This window comes from Sceloporus undulatus, chromosome 1 (genome assembly GCF_019175285.1).
Source record: "Sceloporus undulatus isolate JIND9_A2432 ecotype Alabama chromosome 1, SceUnd_v1.1, whole genome shotgun sequence".
In the NCBI taxonomy this organism is placed as follows: domain Eukaryota; kingdom Metazoa; phylum Chordata; class Lepidosauria; order Squamata; family Phrynosomatidae; genus Sceloporus; species Sceloporus undulatus.
In genome coordinates, this window is record NC_056522.1 from 197,544,552 (window position 1) to 197,568,065 (window position 23,514).

Sequence of the window (23,514 nt, forward strand, 5' to 3'; positions counted from 1 at the left end):
TGCCCGTTCCTCCCCCTCCCTGCCTTTTCCTGGCCCCCAGCTGTCTCTCGGAGACAGCTGGAAGCCAGAAAAGGGTGCTCCGGAGAAGGAGCCAGAGGAGCGCGCCTCTGGCTCCTACTCGAAGCCTTCTCCCGGCCCCCAGCTGCCTCTTCAAGAGAGCTAGAGGCTAGGAAAAGGGCGGGGAGAGGAGGAGTGACCGGCACACGCAAATGCCGCCTCCTCAGGGAGCTTTGCCTGTCAGACAGCTGGAAGTAGGGAAAGCTCCATGAGGAGGGAGGCAGGGGCCCTCCCCATCTCCCTCCTTCCTCCCCCACTTACCTTTCCCTGGCTTCCAAGTGCCCCCAACTGGGCACCTGGAGTGCAGGGAAAGCTCCCTGGGGAGGGAGGCAGGGGCCCTCCCCATCTGGCTCTATCTGGCTCTATCTGGCTCTATCTGGCTCTATCTGGCTCTGTCTGGGTTTAGGGTTAGGGTTAGGATGCCCATCTATCAGGAGAGCTTTGATGATGTGTTCCTGAATGGCAGGGGGTTGGTTTGGCTGGATCTTGTGGTCTCTTCCAACTCTATGATTCTAAATGACATCTGCAGTGCTCTACTCTGTCTGGCTCTATCTGGCTCTGTCTGGCTCTGTCTGACTGTCTGGCTCTATCTGGCTCTGTCTGGCTCTGTCTGGCTCTGTCTGGCTCTATCTGGCTCTGTCTGGCTCTGTCTGGCTCTGTTTGGCTCTATCTGGCTCTATCTGGTTCTATCTGGGGTTAGGGTTAGGGTTAAGGTTAGGGTTAGGGTTTAGGGTTAGGGTTAGGGTTTAGGGTTAGGGTTAGGGTTTAGGGTTTAGGGTTAGGATTTAGGGTTAGGGTTGGGGTTAGGTTTAGGATGCCCATCTATCAGGAGAGCTTTGATGATGTGTTCCTGAATGGCAGGGGTTTTTATTGGTTGCATCTTGTGGTCTCTTCCAACTCTACGATTCTAAATGACATCTGTAGTGCTCTACTCTGCCTGGCTCTATCTGGCTCTGTGTGGCTCTGACTGGCTCTTTCTTGCTCTGTCTGGCTCTGTCTGGCTCTTTGTTGGTCTATCTGGCTTTGTCTGGCTCTTTCTGACTCTATCTGGTTCTGTCTGGCTCTGTCTTGCTCTTAACTGTTTGTCTCAATATGCCCCATGTCTTGATGATTGCTGCAGATGAAATTTCCTAGATAGTTTAGTGTTTAACTGGCACTAGCAAGTGTCCAGCCTTGCTATTTTCTGGCCCCAGAATTAACTGTTGGGGATCCATGTTTACAGCTGTGAATGACTGAACTGAACCCCAAAAATCTATCTTTGTGGCCTGGCAGCATCCCAAGCAAAGCATTTCTGAGGAGCTATAGATTATGGCACTGGGGAATATCTACATAGACTCATAGAATCATAAAGTGGGAAGAGACCACAGGGCCATCCAGTCCAACCCCCTCCCATGCAGTAAATCCAAATCAAAGCATCCCTGACAGATGGCCATCCAGTCTCTGTATGAAGACCTCTAAGGAAGTAGAGTCCACTACACTCCGAGGGAGTTTGTTCCACTGTCAAACAGCCCTTACTGTCAGGAAATTCCTCCTGATGTTGAGGTGAAATCTCTTTTCCTGTAGCTTGCATCCATTGCTCTGGGTCATAGTCTCTGGAGCAGCAGAAAACAAGCACTTGTGGTTTCAGCACACATTGAGACAAGCAGTTGTGGCAGGACCCCAAGGGCTCTCTCCAGCTGCCTGTTCTCAATGCACCTTGTGACTGGGAGAAAGTTGCAGATATCACTTCCCTGCACCCCAAACTTCAGTGCTTCAGAATGCTTTGGTCAGGTTGCTACCCTCCTGCAGTGGTATATTTTTGAAGTCACATTTGAATATTAACTATAAATGTGAATCCCCAGCAATTATGAGACTAAAAGTCCATTTGACAATCTAGTAAAGGCTGTACAGATGACAGTCTATATCCTTTTCAGATGTTCTGCAAGCTTTCCAGAGATAGAGAAAGGGCCACTCTAATGCACATTAGAGTAAATAGGAAGCCTTTTGTCAGGAAGGCAGTTTTGCTTCTAGTCCAATGAGACAGATAGCAGGTAGAGATGCAGCACTGGAAAAGAAGGCAGGTAAACTGACACTATACTTTAGCTAGGCCTTCCCATCTGTGGCCTGGAATGCGACATATGCCAACTGCCTATGGTGCAGGCTTGTCATTCATTCTGTAAGTCTAGGCTGTTAAGCTTCTTGTTTGACAGATGTTGTTATGTGCCTTCAAGTTGTTTCTGACTTCTGGTGATCTTAAGGCAAACTTCTCACAGGGTTTTCTGATGGTGAGACTACATGACATGCCCAAGGTTACCTAGTGGGCTTCCATGGCTGAGTGGGTGGAATCAACCCCTGATCTCCAGTCATAGTCCAGCTCTCAAACCATTACACTGCACTGGTTCTGCAATACATATTTACTTGGAGGAAATGGCTGGCAACTGAGGCCTAAAAGAGTGCGTGTTTTGGTTATGTTTTTAACTTTTGTAAGTTTTAATGTTAATCTTACACTGTTTTAACTAGATGGTTTTAATTGTTTTTATATTCTTATTGTAAATTTTAAAATATGTTTTATCTTGTGAGCCACCCTGGGTCCCTTTCTGGGAGAAAGATGGCATAAAATGAAACACACACACACATATATAATAGATCCAATTACTATTCCCAATAAGGGTGGTTACTGTTGAATTGTTATTGATGAATTGTTAGATCATAAATCAACATTTGTGATACTGCAGACCTGTAGTTGGGACTATAAACTAGATTTAGGCTTGTATGTTTATCAACATACAAGAGTGATGAGGTTTTGAAGAATAATGACTAATCTTCCTGTGAAAGCTTTTTTTTTTTTTTTGGCCTTTATTTATTGGTTGCTTAAAATACATGTAGCTGTATTTGATCGACCTCTTTCCACATTATCCTCCCCTTTCTGGTATCTCCTCTCCTCTGCTGAAATTTAGATAATGATCTTCTTATAAAATGACAAGTTTAATTTGTTATGCCATTTTATCCTAGGATAGTATGGCAAAAATATATTCCCACCATTATTTTAAATAAAGAAATAAGCAAATAGTTATTTTAAAACCAAGAAAGCCTTCATGACATCTCTAAAAAGAGATATAACTGGTGAAGCACATAAATGACAATTCAGCATTTTATTACAAGATTTTATTATGTGTCTCTGTAAAGGAAAAAGACCAACGACCATATAAAAGCTTATAAAGATGGTTAACCTCCAACACTTATAAATGTGTTAATGTGACAAAAGAAGCTCATGATTCTGCATCTTTATTGACTTTTACAGAGTGAAGGAAGAAAAGTCTTCAGAAACGGCCAACCAACAGTACGACTTTCGATGAGAGACATTTACAATGGTTGTCAAGCCTTGATGTTTTAATGCAAGTCAATAAATCTGCCTTGCAGATTTAGAAGTGAAAAATACACAACTAGCACCATCACATTAATCTTTTACACTTCCCTAATTTTAGTGGTCTTGACCAGCAATGACAGGAAAGTATAGGAGCACCCTTTAAAAATGCAATGCAGTCCAACAACACAGTCTGTTGACATTAGGGCATCCACTTCTTCTGATGGACTGTACTCTGGTCACCACAGAATACAGAAACAAACAATCTGACCAGATGGATTACTTGGTTCCAACATATGTGGCTTTGGCTTTCTTGGTGTGAATCATCAAACTCATCCCAGTTTCTGTCCATGTTGAGGTAGTTGAAACAGGGAATTCTTTCTAGCTTTATGAACTGCATCAAATCATGGAAGGTAAACTCGGATGCTGGAATCCGTCAGTGCTTGATGGGTGGGCAAGAATTCAACTAAAATTACACAGTTTTGATGTACTGAGTGTTGAAGTTGTAATGTAGCACCATGGAGATATTGTTTGAAGAGGGGTTTTTGGTGAAAGAAAACAGAGCAAAAAACTTTTTGTTGTGTTTTGTGTAAGAGCAAAATAAGAAAATGCTAACCCTTTCTGTCAATTTATGCCTTTTGATTTCCCCCCCTTTTCTTTCTCCAGAATTTTGGCAAATAAATAGCTGGGATACAGTTGATTTGACTCTAATAGTTGACAATGTTAAAACAAGAGCAAAGATGGAATGCGGATTTGTTTGTTGGGGTTCAGAATGAGCATTATTCGTTGTTTATAAGAAGCAAACTGGGCCAACGTCCACACCAAATTCCTGATTGGGAGAGCCAATATCGAAGGGTGCAATATCTACTATGGGCAACCTCATTGTCTTGCGTGTTCTGTACTCGAAGACTGTTTTACCCCATTCATCGGTATGTTTCTGTAAAATGCAAAGAAAAAGTACTTTTAAAGGGAATGAAAAGTAAAACAGAAATACCACAACCCTTATCCATCTCAGATTTAAAGTGAGATCCCCATTCCAAATATGTTCATACTCTTAGACCTACTGAATCGATGTCAATGGCTCTGCTCTGTTGGGACTAACCTGTACGAGTCTGGCCAGAATTTCAACCATGTATTTATATACTAGTACATTTCCTATCTCCCCTATTCTTCATCCATACAAATGACAATCTAGTGAGGCTTTGATTGCAACAGACTAATGTGGGGACCCTCTTGGAAACTGCTTTTTAAAGGCTAGTTTTTTAGTGCAAAAATTAAGCCAAATATTTTTCTCAAATCAGTACAGGAATGCTGAGAGCTGCTGATATGTCATTACTAGTGGTTGCAAGTACTACTCATTCATTCATCACTTTTGCTGGAATATTAGCAGTTAAGCAGAAAGTGGGGTGGGAGGATATAGAAGATAGAGGACTGGGACATAGGGTAGTTGGAAAGAGGTATTTGATGTGATATCTTAAAAGCCTTGTTTTTCATCTTTTGGAGGAAGAAATAGCTCAGCTTACTTTTAGCCAAATACACTTGGAGTTTTCTCAAGCTGTACAGCAAGAAAGTTTCCTACAAAAGCACTCAACGAAAAATATCTGTGTCTCTTCTAGCAAGTGCAGCTCTAAAATTTTACTTTGCTGTTCTGATTTTGACTCATGCACCAAGCTCTACTAAACTCTATAAAGGGCATGTTAAAGGGCTGGATTCAGACTAAATTAGCTCCACCTCAATTAACCATGCTGATGGCCTTTTCATGTTGATTTCAATATGAATTTAAATAATTTAGTTTTGATCCATCCAAATACCACTATATTACCTATTTAATCATGTAGTAGGACTGAAAGTTCACAGATAGTAAATTAATAAAAGTTCAGGACATTCAGATCATTGGAATTGCTATTGTATAGTCATCAGGTTAATGCTGTTTGAAAATGTGCACTGTTTCATTCTTCCATATGTGGTGGCTTTGTAAAGGGCTCAAAATTATTGATCTCAAATACATGAGGAGATAATGACATTATTAAAAATCAAGATAAATGTATCTCTTGAGTATGACAGATAAAACATGGAAACATAAATATAGAAGAATACTATACTATAAGACAACTGCGGCCAGGGTGGTACTGTATTTGCAAAAAACTAGAGACTGGAAGAATACGCCAAGGTTTTGGGTTTTTTAAGGTTTGTATGTAAGATAAGATAAATTGTGTTAAGTATGGATGTAATGTATGGATGCTTGTACTGAGTGTTATGTTATGTGTTTATTTGCTTATATGTTTGTAATTATTATCTGTTAATGTTTACTTTTTATCTTTTTATAAAGATTTATAAAATTTAAAAAAGGAAAAAAAAAAAAAGAAAATGTGCACTGTTTGGGTATTTGTGAAAGTTTGAGATTGTATAATAGCAAAATGCACCAGATTTGTGTCTGTCAAAAGGGAGATAACACAACATATTTAGCATTGCTGATTTTTTTTGTTTACTTACAGTGCAGCTATCTTCCAGAACAGTGTATGTGAATTTGCTGTTTCCTTCTGCCTTGATTTCACTGTCAGTAGAGCTCATTAGCTTAAGTGCTCTCTTTACATTTCCACTGGCTTCATCCATGTAAGCAATACTGTTCTTGCAGTGATAGGTGATATTCTGTGAGGCTCGACTAGAAAGAATTCTAAGGAATGCTAGTTGAACATCTCCAACTTCTTCTGGAAGATCTGGGTCTCCGTAGTTGAACTGTCGTTTAAAGACAAAAGGGCTCATTATTGTTTGACAAAGTGGCATTCACCCACCCCTGCTTTTGAATCATTGTTCGGCCTACTAGACTGAACACTTTATGCAATAAACATAGCATTTGCTGTTGTTATGTGCCTTCACATCAACTCCAAATTATGGTGACTCTATCATAGGGTTTTATTGATAAGATTTATTCAGATTTATACCTTCCTCTGAGGCAAAGAAAGTGTGACTTGCCCAAGATCACACAATGGGTTTCTATGACTGAATGGGGATTTGAGGTCTCATCTTCTGGAGTCCTAGTCCAACACTCAAATTACTATGCCACATTAGCTGAAACGTAGCTTTAATGACAGGACCACGTCCATGACATTTTGCTTCTTTAGGTGATTCACAAGATAGCTGTTCTCTATGTTCCACCAAATTCATGTAACAGAAGTCAGCAAGACAGCTGACTCCTAGTTTGGCACTGGGAATGAAATATTGCCTTCCATCATGCTTGAGACTGCAGGCTAGTTGGGGGCCAGAAAGGCTGCATGGCATACATAGCCCTATTCTTTAGAGATAAGAACAGCTAGGGAGTTCAAGACAAGCACTTGGGAATCTGTCATATTGCCTCTGAGGTGATTGTCTTCTTTTGCTTAATTACAGGACTGATTCCTCCTTCTAGTGAAGAGCACTTATTCTTTCATACAAAAGATCTTACCTGGAAGCCTCCATTCATAGACTCTCCAAACCAAATGTGTTTCTTTTCAGGTCCTGGGCTTTCCCACCACTTCTTCTTTGGAACGCTTGCAGGATTGGCATTGATACATGTCTCTCCAGTTTCCATATTACAGAATACTTTGATAGCATCCAATTTGCAACCTTGGTTAGGATCAATCCAATACTCTCCTACAATGACATAGCAAAATAGATAGATGATTGAAAGCATACAACAACCAAAAATACCTGATTACATACCTGAATATGGACTCAGATATGTTATTAGCTATCACTGACAAGGAAATATATTGACACAATGCATATTGTTTTAGTACATGTTACTGGGGAGAGGAAAGAAAAGGCTATGAAGTGGTAGTAGAGCTGTTACTCTTCTAGCAAACATTTCTTCTCTTGAGCTCTGCATTTCTTGAGGACCTTTTCCTTTACTCTAATCCAGGTAGGGACAGACTGAAACATACCGCTTTTAAGGTCAGGATGACAGAACTTGAGATCTCTGCAGTTACGGGCTGGGTTCTTTCGTGAGCCATCTGGGCTGATGATGTTTTCAATCTGGCTATTGATGGATTTTAGTGAAGTTAAAACATCAGTCATGGCAATTCTGTCCTCAGATGGCTGATCTCGGTAGTAGCTTGGTCCTTTTTCACCACTTGGGCCCAGCATACCAGCACCATCACCACAACATGGACCAGGAGCTCCAGGTTGGCCAGGAGGTCCTGGAGGCCCACTGTGACCAGGTGGACCCTATAAAATAAATAGTAAACAAATATCCTGAATGATTCAAAATCTAGTTCTCAAGTAGCCATCACAAGAAAATAGATATTCAAATGTCAACAGTACATATAGCCTTTTCATACAAAACCAGATACCAGTTATTTCCACAGGTTCATCATCACCATCACCTGATATTGGATGTAGTTACTTAGTTAAGAAGTATTTTATATATCTTGTACATCAGGTTGTGTATGTGCAAAGTTTGTTCACTCTCACCCAGTGGAAACAGGAGAAAAGATATGAATAGCCTCCTAATTCACAAATATGATGAAACAAAAGAACATCCAACTATCTGACTTGGTCCCGAGGAACAAGATGAGTTATGACTCTGAAGCAGTCACAGTTCAACATTGTTGAGATGTGTATGCTAAATTCTCTAACTGGGTTAACTGCTTGCTCAGATCTTGGTTAATATGGATTTGAGCTCATCTTTCTTGTCTGATTTGTCTTCTTTTGCTTGTTATATCTTGCAGTAAGTTCCGTGACTGTAACTTTGGTGCATGGAACATAGCTTTCAAGCTTATATTTCTTAAGAGTGGGGCATGAGAGTGAAATTTTTGATGTCCGAAAAAGAAAAAGAAGAAAATATGCTTAATCACTTACCGCAGTTCCGGCTTCACCTCGACTTCCACGAGGACCTGGTGGGCCAATGGGACCTGGGTAACCACTTGTACCATCTTTTCCAGGTGGACCATTTGGTCCAGGAGGACCCTAAACAGCACAGGAAATCAGCCATTATGTGCACTGTTCATGTGTTGTGATAATTGATATGAAATAACATGGACTTAAGATCCACCAACTGAGACTGAATATTAGGGGAAAAGCAGAGGAAATTACTTACTCTAGCACCTGAAGGTCCTGGGCTTCCATTTGGACCTTGGGGACCCAGTGCACCCTGTTAAGACAAGAATGATATAACATAGGTAGTAAAATCCAGATTCTGCCTGGTGTCCTTGCAACTCTAGCTGTGCTTTTCCTTATTATAAGCTCAGGCAATGTACACCAGCATAGATGACTTTTTGAAAGATAAAGCCACATAGGCTCTCTATATAGTGTAAACTGTCCAAAAAGACTTTTAACTGGTTGTGCCACATTTGTTTTCTTCATCACTATGCCTCATAAATGATTTTATGCTGTTTTAGACTATGGGTGTTTTATAATTTGATTTTTTAAAAAAATACATGTTTCTATCATCATGTTTTTAGTTGTTACCTTATTTTAACTTTGTTGTGACACATATTTGGTCCCTTGTTGGGAGAAAGGTGGGATAGAAGGAAGGGAGGGAGGAAAGCAATGGAAAGCAAAGCAAAGGAAGTCATCAGAAGCTCTTCGGATACATGGTCGGTGGCAGCCCCTAGACTCTGGAACTCTCTTCTCAGAGAGGCCAAAATGGTCTCCTTTCTGCATTCCTTCCATTAGCAAGCAAAACCTTTTTTTTTTAAAGTAATAATGATAGGCTTTTAATACAGAAAGTTTGTAAAGAACAGACAGGAGTATACTGTATTGTTTTAAAAACATGTAAAACAATACAGCACTTCCTAGCCCATTTTAACTGTATTGCTCTTTTAACACTGTATTAAACTTTTAACTTTATTGCTTTTCTAAACAATAAGCTACCTTGAGTCCCAATTGGGAGAGAAGGTAGGATTAGAACAAGAAGAGGAGGAGGAGGTGAGGAGGAGGAGAAAGGCAAGGCAAGGCAAGGCAAGGGCCTGTATCAGGTATGAATAACTGAGACAGGTCTGAAGGTCAATGTTCTGCCATGTACTACAGTTGTATACATATTCAGGGGGGAAGCTCATGAACTGCCAAAAATGTCCCAGACACAAACAGAAAGGGAAGTAGTTGTAAATCCATTGTTAGTTTTGGGTGGGAAAACAGTATTTTAAAAAAATATTAAGTAGTATTAGGTTCACCTTACAATTGCCATAAGTCAAAACAGACTTGAAGCCACACACCAATAATGACAAGTATGGGGCCCCTTGCAACCTATTTAAAAGGTGAATTGCTAATCATAGAGGTTTCTTGGAAGAAAAATTAACTCCAGCTGCTTGAAGCCAGAAAAAGGGCAGTCCAATCCAGGGATGCTGGAGGATCTGAGGGCTACAAACACAGCTTTGGGAGTTGATGCAGAATCTATGAGTCTACATCAGCTATGTATCAGTTAACAGCTATGAGCTCCCCATAAGACATGGAAAACCTCACATCTTTTATCTGTTTTAGGCACTCTCAACTTTCAATGAACTATTCTCTACACACACACACACACACACACACACACACACACACAGAGAGAGAGAGAGAGAGAGAGAGAGAGAGAGAGAGAGAGAGAGAAGCACATAAATTGTCTTACTAATTGTTCAAGCCCAATACTAACCTCTACAAAAGGAAGTCAAAGATAGCATACAGACAGAAGAGCTTTACAGTTAGAGGTACAAATCAGAGGAAATGTTATCTCAAATGTAACAGAACAGATGGGGAAATGGGCAATTGTTCATCTAATTTAGGTGGCAATATACACAACCAATCTCAGCCAACTGGTTCAATAAATGACTCTAATATTCTACCCATTTTTCTGTGACACAGCTCTTTGTTCCCTAGTCCAGTGGCAAATTAATACCCTGGTCAAAAAAAAGTAAGCTCCCAAACTATGCAATTATGTATTTAGTTTAAGATGAAATCTGCGTGTGGAGGGGATCAAATGTAGTTATTTTATACAAGAGCTGTTGTGTTCTTTCCCTTGATGTGTCAACATGAGTGATTATGGTTGTCCTGTAGATCATGCAGAGCATCCAGCCATTTTATTTCCATTTATGCATGGCTAAAACATTCTAAGAACTTACTGCTGGACCAGGGGGACCTGGGTTACCAGGGAATCCTCGATGACCCTTTATTCCATTAAGACCACGTTCACCAGCTTCACCTTTATCACCACGTGGACCAGCAGGACCCTTTATAAATAAATTGGTGAAAAGTATTTTAAAAAGAGGATTAAGGTTAAAGAGAATGAGCAACATAAAAAGGCTGGAATTTAGGAGTAGAGACTTACAGGAGCACCCCGTACACCGGCAGGACCTGAGGGACCAACTGGACCAGCGGGTCCCTGTAGGAAAATACAAATGGAGATGTATAAGGATGACATCTATGTCCTGCATGAACATTCTAAATATAAGTAGGCATTTTGTCATACCTAAACCCATAATATTATGCTCCCAAACATATCACTGCACAGTGTTGCCTCAGTGATAAACCATGGCTTTGTACAAGAATGTTAACTTAGATCAATGGGGTGTTCTCACTTGATTTTATTTTGACTGGTTTATTGTCAGTTAACACACCTCTCTGATTGTTTAAAATTGTTCAATTACATTTTTTAAAAAAATATTAATAACAGTGCATAATAGTTTCGTATTATTTCCAGCATTTCAGATCAAATTTTATTAAAAAGTATCAAACCTATTGTGAAGTCTTAGAAAAGTCCTGAATTACACATAATCCACAGACTAGATTTTCTACCTAGTCGATGATGACTTTTGCAGTTCTTAAATACTGAGATCTTCTATGGGCATTTATTTATCTAAAATCATCCACAGTCACTATCTGGAGCCTTTCAAGGGTATTGTTCTCTCTGTAGTCTTACTGTTAGATTTCCCAATTTTCCTTTGTGAAAAACTTCAATGTCACATGAAGACCAACATTATTGGTAATGTTCTACTACTTTAATACTGCAGAGAGAAAGAGAGAGAAATCCCAGCAACATACTGGGTTGCTTCAATACTATCTTCATACTTACTGGATGTCCTCTGTCACCTGGTTTTCCAGCAGCACCAGGATTACCTGGGGGGCCAAGATGACCTGGAGCACCTGGTAGACCAGGTGAACCATTTTCACCACGATCACCCTGGGCAGAAAAAAAAAATCACAGCCAAAGTCAGCAGTGCATTTGTTTAGTAAATGACTCATCAATTAAGCACAGATAAGCTCTGGAACTGATTAGAATCTAGCAATAGCAGCCACAATCAATGGCTTTTCAAATGGCAGCAAGAATGTATTGATTATGTAGCTTCTCACCTTTGGTCCTGAAGAGCCATCACGACCTGGCAAACCATCTGATCCAGGGTTACCCTAAGAAATACAAAGCAGTGTGTTAAAATGCAGGCAAAGAAGCAATGGGAGAAACAGAACAATAAGCTAAAAACCTAACCATTAAATAAGCTGGGTTTGGAATAGGGTTTCTACTAAGAATTTAACAATTAAGAATTTCATTCTTGAAGTTATCATTTTTCTAAAGGCTTATCAAAGATCATTCACACATCCAGGGCCAGTTCACTCATGAACATTCATTAGACTAAATGTAGTAGGGTCCACTGTATATGAATGAAATCAATTTTTTAAAAAAAAATCTCATTTCAGTTGCTCAATATCCAAGGTGTGGCATATGTTCATTCATAGGCCTCAGCCACTAATAGGAGAAGATCTACTTACATCTCTGCCTGGTTCTCCAGCTGCTCCACTAATGCCAGGAGGGCCCTGTGCGCCAGGAGGTCCACGTTCACCTGGGCTACCATTGGATCCTGGTTTGCCATCTTCACCCTATGTTGGGGGGGGGGGAATTTGACTCATAACATGCTGGCATTTCTGGATCATGCTATGTTAAAGTTAAATGATATCAAAAATATGCTTAAGTATCTAATGGATGGCCACAAACATGTGATGTGATGTTAAACTGCTATTTTATATTTGCTGAATTTTTACAGACCTGTCTACTCCCAGCTGTCAAGGTACACTTAAACAATATAATTCTGGGTTTTTACTTAAGTCTATTTCCACATATATATTCCTTACATTGGGATTGCCTCTTTTTTGCCAAAACAAAGATGTCTGTCTGATACAAGATGAAAGGCATCACACAAAGTTGGGTGAAAAAGCTTTTGAAATGGCAGGTGTATAATCTGTCATCTTCCAGGGCATAGCAAAAAGCCAGCTGCTAAAGTCAATTCATGGTGTAGTGGTTTGAGCATTGGACTATGATTCTGGAGGCCAGGGTTTCAATCCTTGCTCAGCCATGTAAATCCACTGGGGGATTTTGGCCAAGCCACACATTCTCAGCTTCAGAGGATGGCAATGGTAAACCCCCTCTGAAGAAATCTGCCAACAAAGCCCCATGATATGTTTGGTTAAGGTCTTCATAAGTCAGAAATGACTTGAAGGCACACAACAACAACAACAACAACAATGTCAATTAACACCAACATTCCAGGTGCATCTGAAGTTATTAAGCTGTAGCTAAATATGAGACTGTTGGGGAGCAGGGGACTTAGATCAGTATGAAACACAGGGAACTACTGTGAAAGTGTTATGGAATGGTGGAGGAGTTCTACAGATATCTATTACAATTATGAAAGCTATCCTTTCTATGAAATTAAATTGTTCTGACTTAGTTTTCATTAGCAGAGAAGTGGAAGCCATTTTTGTAAAAAAAATCTTCCTTCTTTAAAGTTTGAAAGACAGATAAATGACTTTTTCTGCCCTTCTTCCAGTAGTAACACCCATGCCTCTATAACATACGAACAGACAGTATTGTAAGCAAAGATTTCACCCACTCTCAGTTTTTGGCTTAGCCCTTGTTCCATTGCATACTTCACATGATTTAAAGAATGGGATAAATTCTTACCCTTGGACCAGCGAGACCAGAGGGGCCTGGTAAACCTCTCATGCCGGGCAGTCCTACAATACCACGCTGTCCAGGTGGGCCCAAAATTCCTGAAGGACCAGGTGCCCCCTGTCAGAGACAGAATAGTTAGGGACAAGAATTACATAGCAACAGACTTAGAAAATAGTACTATTTACACTTACTGAGATTTAGGAACTTAGAAAACAAACCCTGCTTCTATTGCAGACTATGCTCATCTGAGTAGATGAAAATGTCCACAAGGATTTCTATACCATAAAGGAGATTTTCTGCTCTATTTTGAGATTATTTCAGTATGTACTCTTCCTATGCTTATTTCAAATAATATCCTTCCAGTGCTTTACAAAAGTGTTGGGGATATTAAGGTGAGATGAATATTCACAGTAGTAGCACATGCCTTCTTAAAGAATTTTTTCTGATCCTAATGACCGTAACAATTTACTTGGTAAAAAACAGAACATGGCCAATAAAAAAAAGTCTCTTTGCAGGGAAAGAGGCAACAGTAGTAAAGCTGGAAAAGATTTATAGTAACAGAAAAAGAGAACTTTTAAATGTAGGGCCAAATCATGGTTTGGTGCTATGTGGAAAAGCCTGGCAAGATCACTGGAGTTGTACAATCCCTGTTCCCCTGAGTGGAGGGAATTCCTTCCCTTTTCCTAGTCTGAAGCCAACCATAGTTCACTGTTTCATCTGAACAAACTACAGTTTGAGCACACCCAGCAAACCAGGTCCAGGATCAGTACTTGTTGTGCAAATAAAATAAGAGAAAACCTTTGTTCCTTATAATCTGAAAGTTGTTATTATTATTATTATTATTATTATTGATATTAATTTATTTCACTTCTATTCTGCCTTTCTCCCCAAAAAATGACCCAAGGCAGCTCATAAGATAAAAGAAATATTTTAAATAAATCAATGTTGATAACATTTTCCATGACTTCCGTATAACTTCTGTAACATGGAAAATTATGCCGTTATTAAAAAGAAGCTTTAAAGGTTTATCTTAATTTATTACCTGTCTACCATAGATAACATTCAGTCAAGTCAGTCCAACAGTCAATGTATTTGCCAGGTTGAAGCATCAGAAGTAAGAATCACTGAAGGTAAATTCCTAATTTTGTTTGTGACTTTCAAATAATGTACTTACTGGTTCCCCTCTTGCACCTGATGGACCTTTTTCACCTGGAGTACCAGGTTCACCTTTTGGACCTAAACCACCTGGGCTACCAGGGGGTCCAGTAGAACCAGATGGGCCAGGAGGTCCATCCTTGCCTGGAGGGCCTGCATTGCCAGGTTGTCCGGGGTTACCCTATAAATCAAGATTGAGAAAATGAAATTTGAAATACTGTGTTTGACCATTCTAATAGAATCACAAAACAATGGAGTTCAGGTCAAGTCTCCTTTAGCTGAAATGCTTGGTATCAGAAGTGTTTTGAATCTTGGATTTTTTGGGACTTTGGAATGCCTGTATTTGAATACATGTACATAATGAGATATTTTGGTGATGGGACACAAGTCTAAGCACACAATTCATGTATATTTCCTAAACACCTTATACATATAGTCTGCAAGAACTTTTATACAACATTTTAAATAATTTTGTATATAAAACAAAGTATATGTAGACTGAACCACCAGAAACCAAAGGTGACTCTTTCTCAGCCACTCATGAAAAAGGTTTTGGTTTCAAATTTCGAAATTCTGGATGAAGGAGACTCAACCTGTATTTACAATAATTTACAGTACATGAACTTCAATACATAAATGACAGTACTATGTAAATTTACTAGAAAGTAATTCACAAAAGACATTCTTCATGATAACTACAAGGAGAGGATAAAAGTAAATGTTTCTTGCAAGTCTAGATACACAATCTAGTTTCCAAAAAAAACATCTCTGTCATATTAATTCCTTGACTAATGTTTGAATTTCCCTCTGCCAGTTGAATTATGCATTACAGATCCTGCATCGAGCAAGGCAACAGAGACTAGATTGATGGCTGGTGAGCTAGTGTAGCATAGTGATTATAGGCTTCCAAAAGATGAAATTTAGTGGGTGAACTTGATCCATTCACTTTATCTCAGCCCCAGCTACTTCACAGTAGGACATCCAGCCAGACCTCCTTGAGCTCATTGTAATAAATAAATAAAAATGACTTCCAAAGTCCCTTTCAACTATATGATGTCCCCAGCACAATGCACATTGATAACATTTAATATCTGTTTCTAGATAACCATAACAGGGATGATAGGGACTATTCTGGAAAGGGTTTCCTATGATTTGTAAATTAGGCAGATTGTAAATACTGCTATTGGGCAAATGGTGTTTTTTGAAGGAAGGGTTAGCAGTAAGGATCATCTAGGGATACACATTTCTGCTTGTACCCCTGGTGTCCTAGGAAGGACTCAAGTTAAAATAATAAATATGCAGTAATTTGCACTAGGTCAAAGTCTCTTCAATGAAAAGATGTTTACTATTTTATAAAAATGAATTAGTTGATTAACTAATCATGACATATATGCTCCAATGTACTTATGGAGCTTCTGTGCAGAAGATTTTTTCCATTCTTTTCACTAGAATGGACTGCTAGAGTTCTGGATCAGTGCTAAGGAACCTGAAAACACAGAGGCACCAGAAGAATTTCAAAAAATGGCAGTGAGTCTTACATTGTTACCAGGAGGACCAGGTAAGCCACGGCCACCAGGAAAGCCAGCCTGACCCTGAAAACAAATGAGTAATGTTAATGTCAACATGATGCTATAAAACAAAATGTAAAAAAGGAGAAAAATAAAATAACCCTAAATATTAAAGCAAACCATCTGTATTCAAACTTACCAAGCAAGTATGATAAAGTATCACATCTATTCTATGACATTTAACTCAAACGTTTGACAGGACACCAGCATAATGTGTAAACATGTTACACAGTGAGAACTTCAAGATGGCCAGTAACACAATGAAGAGTTTTGAGAAATATTAAAGATGACTAGCTTTATAGTGGCAGATTCTTTTACTGACTAGAATCTTCATCAGATGCACGGAGTAGTATTTTTATTTGAGATTATATATTCATAGATAGATTGTACAGGCATCATCTACAGGCATATCCATAATACCCAAACTATTGCATATCATACCCAAACATATAGCATATCATCAAAGTGAGTTTTTAGAACCAAATACCAGGTGAATTGGAGTACACCTTACAAATACCCAGCACTCTTTTATTTTATTCATGTTCCTTGTTAGTGTAATTTGGTGTAGTGTTTCCAGATCCCAGTGTAGTTTAGCAGCCCTAGCACTACCATTAACTAGACTGAGATAGTTTCAGGCAGCAACTTGTTACCTATTTTATAATTATTGCATTATTATTATCAGGAGGAGAATTCTACTTTCTTTCCTTCTTTTTTGCATCTGATTCCAAAATAATATGGGCAGTTGGATATTTTGCATTTGGACCCGGAGGTGGGGAAATGCTATTTTCTCTTTTGCCTCTAGAAATAACTCAGTTTGGGCTTCTCCTAGTTCAAAGATCATAGCATCCTGCATCTTGGTAGAGTTGGAGCATGCAGCATCTTTGCTTATAGACCATGACGAGATTGAAAAAGTAAAACTCACTGGGGCACCTGGAGAACCACGCTCTCCTTTTCCTCCTTGTGGACCAGCAGGACCCTAAACAGGATGAAGGAATAATGCATTAATAATAATAATAGTGATGATAATGATAATGATGCAATATAAATATTTATATAATATATACATAGAACAATAACAATAATAATACCTCTCCATATGGATTAAGGCAGGAAATAACAAAAAATTAAACAATCTGTTTAATCAATCAAAACCTTAGAATTAATAATTTAAAAATAATCTCCATATTCCCATATTTCAATGCAAAAAACAACAACAAACCCACTAAGGGGACACCTATGACATTAGAATATTGAAATGTGTTTTTGTTGTTGCTGTTATCAGATAAAAAGGTAAAAGGAAAATTGTGTGCCAGAATCAGTAGGCTGGATTTAGATGGAAGTGGAATTCCTTATCCTTTACTCGAAGGAAGCCCCTCCGTTGGGCTGCTGATTATGATTATCTGTGGTGCAAGGGGGGACCTCTCCCAAATTGGGTTGAGGCACCCTCTGGGAGAAATGTCCTTCTGGCTGTGGAAGGTAGGTCATGAGTCCAACCCAAGCCATTAGAATATCGACAGTAATGAATACTCACTGGTGCACCAGGGCCTCCTGGTGGGCCAGTTGGCCCTGCGGGTCCAGATTCTCCTCTTTCACCAGCAGGGCCTTTCTCTCCTTTTCCTCCAGGTTCTCCATTTTGGCCCTGTATACAAATAAATTATTATACATGTGCAATTTAAGAATATCGAAGAAGATCTAAGAAGCCTGTTTTAGTTAGCTTTGTAAAGGACAAGGATATCGATTATGCTAAAAGGAAACAGAAGCTAAAATCTAAGGTGGTGTCTGTACATGTCAGGATACTTCAGGGGCATCCTGGAGTATCCTGGCCCCAACCTCACCCCATTACCTGAGGTCCTCTGTTTTTATGGAGGGTGGCTATTCACACATGCATCTTGCTGTGCCACCTGACATAGCCATGGCAAATCACTAGCTCCTGAGGTCAGAACAAGGCACCCAGCATTGAGCACATGGTGGGTATCTTATTCTGATCTCAGAGTGGGTGACTTGCCTCTGCAGCAGCTGCGCTGGGTGGCATAATAGAACACACATGCAAACAGCCACCTGGTGTCCCAATGGAGGGCCCCAGATCTTTCAGGAAGATCCAAAGCAAACAAAGAATTTTATTATTCAATTTTAAGAGGGGTTTGTTGCTGAAGGGGCTGGATGTCATCTGGACTTTTCACACCCGATTTGGGGATTGGGCCCTGCATTATCTGGACTCCTTGGCAAGAGGATGGGGGTGGCTGGTTTATTTGGCTCATGCAGACAAGGTGAAAATCACTGTAGTATCTGTTTCATACTATAAAGAGAGACATCTGACATTTCTTATCACAAAGCAAGTGTAGCATTATACTCATCCCTCTACATTTGCGGCTTTGACTTTTGTGGATTTGATTATTCATAGATTTTATTAATATGTTCTCTCTAGGAATATCTAGGGCTTCCAGCGCAACTCTATGGTCAGCCTTAACCCAAAGTTGCACTGAAGGACCTAGAGATTCCCAGAGAGAACACTTCACCAGGTATTTGTAGCTCCTCCAGTGCAATTCTGTGGTCAATGTCTGGCAGATGTTGACCATAGTTGACCTGGAGGACCTAAAGATTCCTGGAGAGGTGTTTTCTCAGATAAAAACATAGTGCTTTTGTTATTTGCATTTTTTCCACATTCACAGGGGTCCTATGTGCCTAAACCCAGCAAATGTGGAAGTATGGGTGTAGTTCAATTATCCTGTCAGTATGTGTCATAAGAGTTATGGTTTTGTATACAATAATGGGGATTATTGCAATTTAGAAGTCACAACCACAACAGTTTTATCCCTGTGAAATTTCTGTTTCTAATCTGGGGCTCTTTCACACCATTATAGCATTATCACAATTATAGCAGTATGATTCCAATTTAATTGTCATGACAACATCCTGTGGAATCCCGGGATTGGCTGTTGAGGGAGGGGCTTTTCAATTGTCACCCAGGGAGCACCTCTGATGCCTCTGACCAAACTCAAATCCCCAAGTTATCGTCATAGGAGATAAAGGGAAGTTATAGTTTTCTAATTGTGGAATGTGAAAGGGCCTCTGCTGTCTTTGAATAAGAAGCAGAATTTCTGAATGACTAATAGATAAGAGAGGCCTACAACAAAAGGTTATACAGTGGAGCCTCTCCTTACGTGGAAGATATGTTCCGGACCCCCAGCATAAGGCAAATTCCACATAAGCACAAGCCCCATTCAGTAGAATGGGGCTTATGCTGGCGGTGGTGCGGTGTGTGCGCGGCTTCCACATAAAGTAAAGTGAAAGCCGCATATGGTGCACCCACGTATGGAGCAGGTGCACTGTAGTTTATCCTTCTTCCTAACACCTCTTCAGGTTTTAAAAAAGGCAGTTGCTTAAAAGTATAACATTCTATTCTTCCGACTTCTTCTTTTCATTTCCCAGTGTTACTCTACATTCCATGACAACTGAAGAGGTTCAGTTTTCATTTGGCTGTTTCTTTTTTGAGACAGGTTATTTTTTTAAAAATAAAAATGTTGCACTTCTGCAAACCTTGGGATTCTATCACGCATGAGTCTCCCCCCCCCAGTAGTGCCATTTTGCTTATCATCCTGTCAAATCCAGCTCTGAGTGTGTTATTAAAAGGGTTTATTTTTGCTGTGAATCTATAGCCTCTGTCTTTCTATGAATTAATGATAATGGAGCAAAGAAAAAGAAGGGAGAAACTGCAGTGTGGCAACAGTGGAAGCTCTTCTCCTCTTGACTTTAGAAAAACCTTTAGGAATGATAGATTTGAATAACAAGTCAGCTGCATGGTGCAGGATTTAGAAACAAGGCCTTATGTGAATGTGGTGTGATTATTATCTTTTGACTGTATACGTGAAATGTAGAGTCTACATCTATGCAAAATAGGAAGAAGTGATAGGCTAAAAAGAAACTGCCCCCATCCTGCCCAGTTTCCATACTCACAGGTGCTCCAGGGAAGCCAGCAGGACCAGGGGGCCCTTGTTCACCACGATCACCCTGCAGATGACAGAAGGATGAGAATAAACATAAACTACTTTTCAGGATTAAAGGCAGCTGCCTTACATTGAATATCCTGTGCCACTTTAAGAGCTAATGTGCTGAATTTGGCATAGGTTTTGTGGACTACTATATTAGAATCAGCCCTCCATGTTTGCTGCTTTGACTTTTGCAGATTTTATTATTCACAGATTCGATTAATATGTTCTCTCTAGTAATTTCTAGATCCTTTGGCATGACTCTGCCAGGCATTGACCATAGAATCATGTGGAGGACCTAGAGATTCCTAGAGAAAACATTCTCTAGGCAATTGTAGGCCCTCCAGCACAATTCTATTATCAATGTCTGGTAGATGATGACCACAGAGTTGTGCTGGAGAACCTAGAGAGTACTGGAGCAGTGTTCTCTCATATTAAAAAATTAGCTTTGTTATTTGCAATTTCCCCCCACTTTCATGGGGGTCCTGTATGCCTAACCCCATGAATGTGGAGGGTTCACTATATTGCCCATGAAAATGTATTACAAATAAAAAGTACTATTTCTTAACATGTCCCTCTTTGTTATCCACCCAACCCCACAACAGATTAACATTGGTCTAGTCTACATGTCAGTGTACTATGTGAATTGCTGAGGACTTTTGCACATTTGAAAAAGTTAATCATCTTTACTTTCCTGCACAAATTCACATCTATTCTCTGCCAAAAATACACAGCCTCCCAAATTTGTGTGAAGCAGATGGACAGCCACAGATGCAACAATTCACATTTTTACAGATTTCCCCAGATACTTTGGTTAAAAAACTGCAATGTCTTTTTATAAAGAGTTTAAGGACACCCTCCCAAAAAAAATCAAATGTGGCTAGATCACATTTCATTTAAAAGGAATGAGGAGTATTTTAATTGTATAGACTAGTCCATAGCTATGCCCCATGTGTCAGAAAATTCTTTTTCTTGTTCATTATCTCTCTCACCTGCCTGTATTTGCATCATCCTCATCATAACATCTTTACTATGGACTGAAACAGCATGCAGACATCTGACTAACATCTCCAATTGTTTTTCCCCTCCTGTTTGGTTTGTAACATCTTGCCTGATGAAGGAACCCATGGAGCTTTGAAAGCTTGCAACACGTATATTGTGCATTTCGGTTGGCTAATAAAGGTATCATTGATGTATTTGTTTCCATTAGTCTGCATCCACACTGCAGAAATAATCCAGTTTGACATCACTTTAACTGCCATGGATCAATGCTATGGAATTCTGGAATCTGTAGTTTTGTGAGACATTTAGCCTTCCCTGTGAGAGTGTTCTGGTGCCACAACAAAATGCAATTCTCAGAAAACCACAGCATTGAGCCATGGAAGTTAAAGTGATGTCAAGATGGATTATTTCTGCAGTGCAGATGCAGCCTAAATCAGAATTTTCAACATCCTACTTAATCTCTCCACTCAAGCTTTAAACAACTTACAACATGTGTGGAATTTTGCAAAACATATGCCCCTTTGCACATGGATTTTGTATTGTTAGGGAAGCAGCTCCTTGGAAGGACTTGGGCAATGGCTGCAAAAGGCTAGTGCCAAACTTGTGAACTACCACTCCCAGTTGATTCTTATACTAGAGTGGAGAAATTTTGGCTTTTCAAATGTTTTGGCCTCCTAGAAGCCTCAGACAGCATGGCCAATGGCAAAGAACTTTGGGAGCTTTAGTCCAAAATATTTGGATGGCTAAAGATTTCCCCACTGCTATCTTACACATCAACTCCTCTTTCAACCTGCAGTAATGTTCCTTCCTTCCTTCCTTCCTTCCTTCTCCCCCCCCCTCTCTTTTTTTTACTCTTTCCACTTTTCACTATAAAAGCATTAGGCTTCCCTCCCTCAGAATTTGCTATGTTTCTCTCAGTTGGGGGTTCAATGTGTCCCATGACAGCAAGATAGTGGCATAAATTCACAGGAAGTGCTCTCATATTTTTGAGAGGTAAGGCACTTTTGCTTAATCTTTTTTGAACAAAAGGTGCTTTTGACATTTTCATTAACAATTATACAGTATAAAAACAAAGTGAATATTTTTCAGAGGAAAGAAAATATAAGAGGGATGCTGATTGTGATACCCTGGAACAATGCCTTATATATGATCTTTGAATGTTTTCTCGATGATGCCAGTTTTGACAACTGACAATATTGTATAATAGAAGTAGATTTTAATTAAGTGAGCTCATGATATCAGTGGAGTTAAGCATTTAGAATCTTATGATGGAAATAAGCATCTAAATCTTTACTAAGAAAAATTAGTAGGTAAAAGTTGAGTTAATACATTTTAAAATTTACTTAAATGCAAAATAAAAGGAAAAAAGGAAAGGCATATGATGCTTGATTATACTCTTTTTGAAATATGTGTATACATACTTAAGTGTTGATATTTATAGCAAAATATTCACATAACTAAATATGGAATAATATATTAGTTTATTTTAAAGTTTAATGGAAAATGTTTCAAAAATAAAAGGGATTTTAGTACTTTCAGTATACAGTATCTCTATTTCCTCAATCGAAGTATCAGACTATTAACAAGTGTCCTGACTTTCAAAAACTACTGTGACCCTGTAAAGTGGAAGAAAAGTATTTCTTCCTAAGAAATATGTTAGAAACAGTGCAAAGTAATCTAGGTTTGAATTATGATTGCAAATAAATAAATAAATAAATCTCTTACGGGACCACCACGGGGACCTGTTGGGCCATGAGGTCCAGCTGTACCAGGCTCTCCCTAAAGGAAAAAAAAAAAATCGGAATTTGACTCTTCAAAATGAGCACAGTTAACAATTACATATAAATTGTCATTTATTGGAATGAGACCACCAATACCTTGTCACCAGGTTGGCCAGCTGGGCCAGGGGGTCCAATGGATCCTACAGGACCCTGGAAAGTTAAGAAATACTTAGTTAGTATTATCAACCTGGAGATATCTGTCAACAAATTATGTATTCAAAAAGTGTTGTCAATTTTTTTTCTGTCATTGATAACTAAACAGATTGCTTTTGATTGCACCTGATTGTATCAGGTAATCTGTTGCCTGAAAGTTCTGTAGCCAGTCCCATCATTTCCAACAGAGACAAAGGTCTGCATGGGCCAAAAAGCCCATTCCTCCTTTCCATTACGACGTCAATCTGTTCAGACAATGCATGTCCCAAACCTGGTTCTGGTGTGAGCAGTCTGGACAACATCTGGCATGTTCTGCACCAGAACCAGGGAATAATAACCTTATAATGGATAACTATTAATGGGGAACTATTCTGAACAGTTCTTGAAAATCGCTGCTGTGGGACGGATGGGGAACAGCTGGGGAACTTTCAGTGGCATCAGTGACATTCTCCTGTGTGGTAATATGCATAATTTCTCCGTTCCCTTCCCACCCCTTCCTTTCCACACCGATCCCATCCCCCGGGCTTGTGATATAAGCTCCACTGTGTTTCTTAGCAGTAATTTATGTTCT

The 23,514-nt window shown here is 39.4% G+C and overlaps 1 protein-coding gene across 1 annotated transcript in view; it reads right to left on the reverse strand.

Moving 5' to 3' along the window:
- Nucleotides 1-3,186: 3,186 nt before the first annotated feature.
- The window catches only part of COL3A1 (collagen type III alpha 1 chain), a 90,958-nt gene continuing 70,630 nt past the window's right edge, over nt 3,187-23,514 (reverse strand). Inside the window, exons 33-51 of the mRNA XM_042473963.1 lie at nt 22,887-22,940; nt 22,735-22,788; nt 19,976-20,029; nt 17,553-17,660; nt 16,944-16,997; nt 15,992-16,045; nt 14,473-14,634; nt 13,308-13,415; nt 12,119-12,226; nt 11,705-11,758; nt 11,427-11,534; nt 10,683-10,736; nt 10,477-10,584; nt 8,475-8,528; nt 8,237-8,344; nt 7,321-7,603; nt 6,843-7,030; nt 5,894-6,136; nt 3,187-4,337 (exon numbers count right to left, since the gene is read on the reverse strand). Of these exons, the coding sequence (XP_042329897.1) occupies nt 4,191-4,337; nt 5,894-6,136; nt 6,843-7,030; nt 7,321-7,603; nt 8,237-8,344; nt 8,475-8,528; nt 10,477-10,584; nt 10,683-10,736; nt 11,427-11,534; nt 11,705-11,758; nt 12,119-12,226; nt 13,308-13,415; nt 14,473-14,634; nt 15,992-16,045; nt 16,944-16,997; nt 17,553-17,660; nt 19,976-20,029; nt 22,735-22,788; nt 22,887-22,940 (2,103 nt within the window). The 3' untranslated portion in view covers nt 3,187-4,190. The remainder of the gene's footprint in view (nt 4,338-5,893; nt 6,137-6,842; nt 7,031-7,320; nt 7,604-8,236; nt 8,345-8,474; nt 8,529-10,476; nt 10,585-10,682; nt 10,737-11,426; nt 11,535-11,704; nt 11,759-12,118; nt 12,227-13,307; nt 13,416-14,472; nt 14,635-15,991; nt 16,046-16,943; nt 16,998-17,552; nt 17,661-19,975; nt 20,030-22,734; nt 22,789-22,886; nt 22,941-23,514) is intronic.